The sequence below is a fragment of the Polistes canadensis genome, unplaced genomic scaffold (genome assembly GCF_001313835.1).
Source record: "Polistes canadensis isolate GaletaPanama2010 unplaced genomic scaffold, ASM131383v1 scaffold_291, whole genome shotgun sequence".
Lineage (NCBI taxonomy): Eukaryota > Metazoa > Arthropoda > Insecta > Hymenoptera > Vespidae > Polistes > Polistes canadensis.
This window is the reverse complement of record NW_014569838.1, coordinates 84,077-91,125: the sequence shown is the minus strand read 5'-3', so window position 1 is coordinate 91,125 and position 7,049 is coordinate 84,077. Positions and strand designations below refer to the sequence as shown.

The following is a 7,049-nucleotide window of genomic DNA, read 5'->3' as shown; positions in this document are numbered from 1 at the left end:
AAATTGTATTGTAATATGTTAAGTTTTATTGAAATGTATGACTCTGTAAGAAAGATAATATGTATTGACACGTGAACTAAATGATCAAGTTGCTGATGAAGTCCCCAGTAAGGGACGAAACGTACAACTAGTTCAAAATAAATTGTTCATCAGATTTATTAACCGTCTATAATTCCCTTTGAGACTTATATATTATCTATAAGATTTAAAAAAAAACACACACACACACACAAAATAGAAATAGATAAATTATTTGAATTGAATGTTCCACTTACTGATTGAGGAATGCAAAAAGATAGCGCATTACTATAACCACGGGTCTTGGTAGACTGGCTATTAATTCCTTCATCTTGTTAACAAATTCTTGCTTGGATTCCAATTGTGCCAATTCCATGAGATGTTCGAAATATATTATAGGAAACAAGGGTTCTCTTAATTCCCTTAAATAAAGTTTCAATACACCGGCAACGCTATTAATATCTGAAGCATCTGTTACATCGGCTAAAGGATCTTCACCTCTTTCAAACCATTCCCTAAAGTTATTTATTTCCACCTGAGAACCGGATACACGAAATATTCCTTGATGATGTAAACCGTAAAGGTTGATAACCCTGATACAACTCTTCATGATCAAAGGTATTTCTTGATTTGTGCTTTCCAAATATTCCTCCAATGAACCACCGAATAATTTAGGTTGGCCGTTCATCTGTAAACGTCCAATTCGTTTCCTACGTGCTTGTTTTTGTTTGGTAGTAGATATGGATGGGTTCGGACTGGCTGTAGAACCATCCAATAGACTGTGACGTATATATTCCTGTTTTGAATCCAATCTGGCTATTCTCGAAGTTCCGAGAAGGTACTCTCTGAATTTCTGCAAGTATACACACAAATCATAAATGATCCATAAACGATTTCCACAGAGACTTTGTCTATCTTATGTCTATAAAAAAAAAAAAGAAATAATAATAACAATAATAACAATAATAATAATAATAATAATAATAATAATAATAATAATAATAATAATAATAATAACATATATGAACAAACTTACGGTAAGATAAAATTCTTCAGTTTCTTGTCTATCGGCTCTCAATTTAATTTGTAAAGTTTCCGGTGGTCTAGACGTAGATACTGCATTTTCACCGAAATATCTTGAACAGTCGTAATCTTTGGCGGTTAACATTTCAAGGAGACTCGCCTCCGCCGTTTCTAAAGTCTTCCATACTTCCTCCGACTCTGTTCTAAGAGAGGTAACTCTTTGTTGCAATTGAGTTAATCGCTGTTCCATTTCCAAGTGTAGCACCTTTTGTAATTCAGGCTCGGGAGTCTGCGCCGCGTTAAATGTAATTATAAAAAAATGTGAATTCAACTTGAATATCTTTTATAAAACGCGTAGGAAGAGGAATAATAATTAAGAAATAAAAAGAGAGAGAGAGAGAGGGAGGGGGTTTTATATACCTCGTCTCCACGTTGGCCTTGAAATTCAAACTTTTTAGGAATCATAAAAGCAGTATTGTGAGATTCCAAGAACCTTTGCTTGTCTGCTCTCGAATCCAATGCGCCCACGCATGCAGCCAATTGTTCTGCACCGGTTTGTAACGAACGTTGCCTACCCTCTTCCGCACTACAATGCATTAACAATGCTCGAGCTATGCAATTGTGGAAGCCAAAGTCCATACACTGTGTGGACAAAAGATTTCGTAACTTCACTCATTAAGAATTTCAATTATTTATCATCAATAACATACACACACATACGATGTGCATAATAAATTTTTATTATTTTTATAATAAATTCAGCTATCTCTATCATTGAAATAAAAATCATTAATCATTAATTAAACTCACATCTATGAGATCCGACAGATCATCAACGAAATATTTGGTAATCGTTGTATTGGAAGCTTCCAAGCATAATATATATTCGTTTCTAGCCTTCAAAGCTTTCAATTTGGCTTCTTGATATTTGATCTTTCTCTGAAAAAAAAAAAAAAAAAACGTTTAATCAATGTTATAAATTCTAGATCAAATAAGCGAGCAGCTTGTTTGTATAAATGTATCATGAAATGTGATAACAATTTTTATATATGGGGGGGCCTCTGGAATAAGTTTTTTCTTTTTCTTTTTGTTTTTTTTTTTCTTTCTTTTTTGATTAGACTATATATATACCTATCTCGTTTTTACTACGATAGAATTACATATGGTATAAACATAGATGAATAGAAAAGGTGTGGGGAGGGGGAAGGGAAAGAAGGAGAAAGAGAAGGTGGAGGGGGGGGGGGAGAGAGGAGCCAGCACACATGCTGTTAATCCTTGTTTTTCTTTTCTCTTTCTCTCTTTTCTCTCTTCCTTTCACTATCCTGCTCTTTCTAAACCGTTAGAACCATCTGTCTTATCGTCATGGTCACATTAAGAAAGAAGAAGAGGGAGAATCCTCTCATTTATTTTTCTAACCGGCAGCTTGCAGCAGCATGGCTGCTACAAGAAAACGGTAGACACAAGTCGTTCGTTTTAAATCTTCGAACATCTGCTAACACAGATCAACAGAAAGAGAATGAAAGAGAGAGAGAGAGAGAGAGAGAGATAGAAAAGAGAGAAAATGAAAAACGTGGCTGTTCTTCTCAGCTTTTACATTTTCAATCTTCCTTTCACGACTCAGTCTGCCATAACAAAAATTCATGATTTATATAATTCAGTAAAGAGAAAGAAGAGAGGTAGAAAGAAAATTTAAAAGATAAACAAGATTTTCTGGATCATATTTTTATAAAGATTGTAATAAACTTATGACAAAATACTTTTCGAATCGTTTCTTCTCTCTCTCTCTCTCTCTCTCTTTTTCTTTTCTTTTCTTTTTGTTTTATATATATATATATATATGATATATCATTTATAATTAATAGTAAAGAAAGATTATAATTAAAGGTAAAAATTGTTATTCGACTGATACCCCATAAAAAGATTAAAGGTTCACAACGACAATGATGGATAATGATTAATTGACAGAATATTTTCATCGATAACGAGAGACTCCTCTTAAAGGGTTAGAGGTAGATGTTTTGAAGTACACTCGAATCGTTCTTCAAACTCATTGAAAATATAGACCGAGGTAAAGAGGAGGGAAAAGTCTGGAAGAACCTGTTGTAGTTACCTTGTTCACCTCTTTCTCGATGAGCTTATACTTTTTGCTCCTGGCTAATTTTTCTGGTGGCGCGTTGGCAACTTCTAACTTACTACGCTGTTGCTCGGCTACGCGTAACTTAGTTTCTGCTTGTCTCGACTCCGCTTGGTATGCTTGATAAGTTTTCATCGTTGTATGCAATTCATGAAGAACTCGTAATATTTCTTCGTGTGTTTCATAGCCAATCTCACGACACTTAAATATTTATATACGATTAGAGAAATTAATGATAAATTAATGAGAGTGAGGTGAATGAATGAATGAATCGATTAATTAATTGATTAAATAAATATATCAATAAACATAAATTTACTTACTCGTTTGTATATCCTTTGAACATCTTCCATAACTTGATTGAGCCTACCGACAAGATGTGTGCTATATACTTCTGAAAGGGCAGCGTGATCTCTACTTAATGATTTCGTCTCATTTACAAGCTGTTGCCAGCAAGCATAGCTGGAGAAAAGGGGCCACTGTTCACGTCTGGAAAAAGACAAAAAAAAAATAAAAAGGGGTTGTTGGGGCAGAGGGGAAGCATAATAAAAAAAAAGAAAGTACAAAGACGTACTGTGAAATCGATATAAGAATATATAAGGAAACGAGAACATCAATATTGTATCCTTTTTATAAAACAAATATTGCAATCCACTTATTAAAGGCTTATCATCTTACTTTTGCTTTTGCTCCTTATGCCTCAATTGTATACTCCTAGCCATTTTGTCAAGCGATTTGCTGTAATCCAATTCTAATTCTGCCCTTCTGCGAAAGAAATCTTGCAGTTCGGCAACAAGGGCAACTTGTGCCTCCATCCTTACATCGAGACATCTCAACTGTTCGTTCAGTTGCAACCGTATATCTGAAAGAAGGAAAATGAAAAATATATTTAACGGTGTTGTATAGTGGTGGACTGGTATGTTAATTGTTTCGGTTAACCACAAAATGTGTGGTATGTGCGTGGGTGTCGGATGTGTTTCATATTTCAAGGAATAATATGAAACCTGTTCAAATCTTTACTCTTTGACGTAATCATTTTGTATGTTCTCTTTTATATTCATCGAGTAATTGTTACAAGAAAAAATCTCGACATTTCTATTCAAATACATTTGAATGTATTCGTGGGAGGAGGAGGAGGAGAAAAAGGAAAAGGTGGTTGAGGGGAAGGGGGTAAAATTATTCAGAGGAAAATGAAGGTATTAAGAGTTCTTCTTTAAAAATCTAGATAGTTTAGAAAATCCAGTGTAACAGAGAGAGAGAGAGAGAGAGAGAGAGAAACATTGTTCAAGTTTTATCGGCGACACGTCGCCTGGGACAATGACGTTGCTTTGTTGATGCGAAAAAGAGAAAAGGGACAAAGACTGACGAGGATGAACGAACGAACGAATGAACAGGAAAGAAAGAAAAGTTAAAGAGAGAGAAGATAGAGTATAATAATGGCTATGAAACGAGTAGTAGGAACAAACGTTTTTTCCAAGATGGCTACAACACTCTCTCTTTCCACCCCGAGGATTCATTCTTCCATCTACCCTTATTTTCTCATCCCTTTATATTTTATAATCCTGAATATATATATTATTCTACAAATAAACCACCAACTCGATTCTTTTATGTTTTTTACAATTTTCATTTCAACAAAATCTGTATATCCATTTTTATAATAATGAAAAAAGATAACAAAAAATAAAATACCATATAAATAAATAAATGATTTATTTATTATATATATATATACATATATTGGTTGGATTAATATAAAACTATATGATCATTCGAATCAGCAAAATAAATGGATGACTAATCAACCCGATAGGGGTACCGTGTTACCGTATTATACACACATAAACACGCACACTCATCTGGTACAATTCATTTACCCTTATTTCGTATATCTCCCCGTCACCTATCCGGTACTTTATACTTATATACATATGGACATATGTATACATAAGTATAAAGTATTATATACCGTCGTGTTTTTGGCCTCATGAGGGAGGACAGAGGTCAAAGATCTCGCCATAGTCTGTTGGTGCCCCTTCGAATGAATCACGCCCGGAAATATAATCCGATCGATGAGGAAGAAGAAGAAGAAGAAGAAGTAGGAAGAAAGAAAGAAAGAAAAAAAATACCACCCCCTTTGCTTTTTTTTTTTTATTTTCCTTCTTCTTTTTACTTATCTTCTTCGATTACATTTTAAGGGTGGAACGAAACCCTGACGCAACCCTGACAACCAACTATAAATTATGTTTTAAGGATTTCCATATACTTCATATATATATATATACACACATACACATCCACAAACATGTTTCACAGGACTTTTATCTATCCTGCAATCCAATGAAAGTAGAACAAAAAAAAAAAAAAAGACAAGAAATAAAACAAGTCCCTTTTTAATATTATCATAATTCAATTCGTACACAATAATTAAACAAAATCATAATGTTATATTTATTTTTAATTAAACATAAAAATGCCCACCCTCCTCCTACCGCTCATCAAAAAAAAAAAAAAAACAATATAATTTATAAACAATAGATTTACACGTGTCGTTAACCGAGGATAAATTAAAACAACAATAATACCACCCACCAACACCAACACCAACACCAACAACAAAACAATTAGAGTACAACATTGTCATCAATGAATCCCCGAAGCCTTATTGGAAATGATTATTCATGGCTGAGGAAGTCTTTCTCTCTCTCTCTTTCTTTGCCATATACATAAAAGAGAAAGAAAGAAGAGAAGGAGGAGGAGGAGGAGGAACAGGGGGAGGGGGAGGAGGGAAGTTTCCAGTTTCACGGAGCACGGCATCCGATGATGCACGTTGATCCGAAAGGAGGCCGGCCGGGGTAACTTTGAACGATTTTTTCGTGTCAACGAACGTTAAATCTTCCATCCTAGCAAAGAGAAAAGAATAATTAGAGTGAACGAGAAGAGGGAAAAAAACAAAAAGGGGTGGTGTGTGGTTGGTTGATGGTCTCCTCATCCTCCTCCTCCTCGTTCATGGTGGTGCGTAATGGCGTTCCTGTTCACCCTCCCCCCATCCACCCCTCCCTTCAACTGTGTTTTCAACTTCATTCTCCCCTTTCTTCACTTTACCCTACACCCCTTCATCCCCCTCTGTCCCGCACACTCACTCGATTAACCCGATCTTCCATTTTTCTTTTTTTTTTTCTCCTCACTTCAATGATTTTCCTCTACTTTTTCTTCTTCTTCCTTCTACTTCTTCTACTTCTTCACCCCACGTCTCTTCCTTTCATCCCTTCTTCAAGGGATGTTTCAGTTTTTAATTTATTAATAACCCAGATAATCCTTCTCTCTCTCTCTCTCTTTCATTTTTTTTTTTCTATACACCATCCTCAGTTAATAATTGATTTCTAGTTGTTTTTTTTTCTTTTATAAATCCACCCCTTCCTCTCCACCTCCCCACCCACCCCGCCCCCCTATTCGCATTTCTTTTAAAATAAATATTTTATTTAATCGTCGATTTAATATGATCAATTATGAGATTGGTAGTTTGTCAAACAAGCAAGAATATTGTTTGATTTGTTTTCTTTTTTTAATGGGGGGAAAACGGATTGTTAAGGGGGTGGTTGGTTATTATACTCTATTGGATAGATAAAGGATTGTTTTTTTTTTTTACATATATTCGAAAGGAAAAATATATTGATCATTAGATAATAATAATAAGAAAGATAATTTTGTATATGTAAGATAAACGTAATGAATGGATTTACCTTTGGTCCAGACCTCCCATTCCTGTCGTCCGCTTAATTTGAACATTTTTGTTCTAGGTTTTATCTCGTTTAATCAATCATCAATCAATCAACCAATCAATTGGCAGCACACCACCCACCATTCCCCCGCC

At 34.7% G+C, this 7,049-nt stretch overlaps 1 protein-coding gene across 4 annotated transcripts in view; it reads right to left on the bottom strand.

The window, feature by feature from the left end:
- LOC106791189 (rho GTPase-activating protein 4-like) overlaps positions 1–7,049 on the bottom strand; it is a 36,760-nt gene that overhangs the window by 7,920 nt on the left and 21,791 nt on the right. For 3 of the 4 annotated variants that reach the window (XM_014756660.1, XM_014756663.1, XM_014756661.1), the window contains 7 exons: positions 3,854–4,037; positions 3,499–3,664; positions 3,152–3,376; positions 1,852–1,980; positions 1,462–1,683; positions 1,055–1,330; positions 276–871 (listed from right to left, as the gene is read on the bottom strand). In XM_014756660.1, the coding sequence (XP_014612146.1) occupies positions 276–871; positions 1,055–1,330; positions 1,462–1,683; positions 1,852–1,980; positions 3,152–3,376; positions 3,499–3,664; positions 3,854–4,037 (1,798 nt within the window). Of the gene's footprint in view, positions 1–275; positions 872–1,054; positions 1,331–1,461; positions 1,684–1,851; positions 1,981–3,151; positions 3,377–3,498; positions 3,665–3,853; positions 4,038–6,918; positions 7,044–7,049 lie in introns of those variants that run through there. The other variant, XM_014756662.1, reaches the window with a different exon arrangement.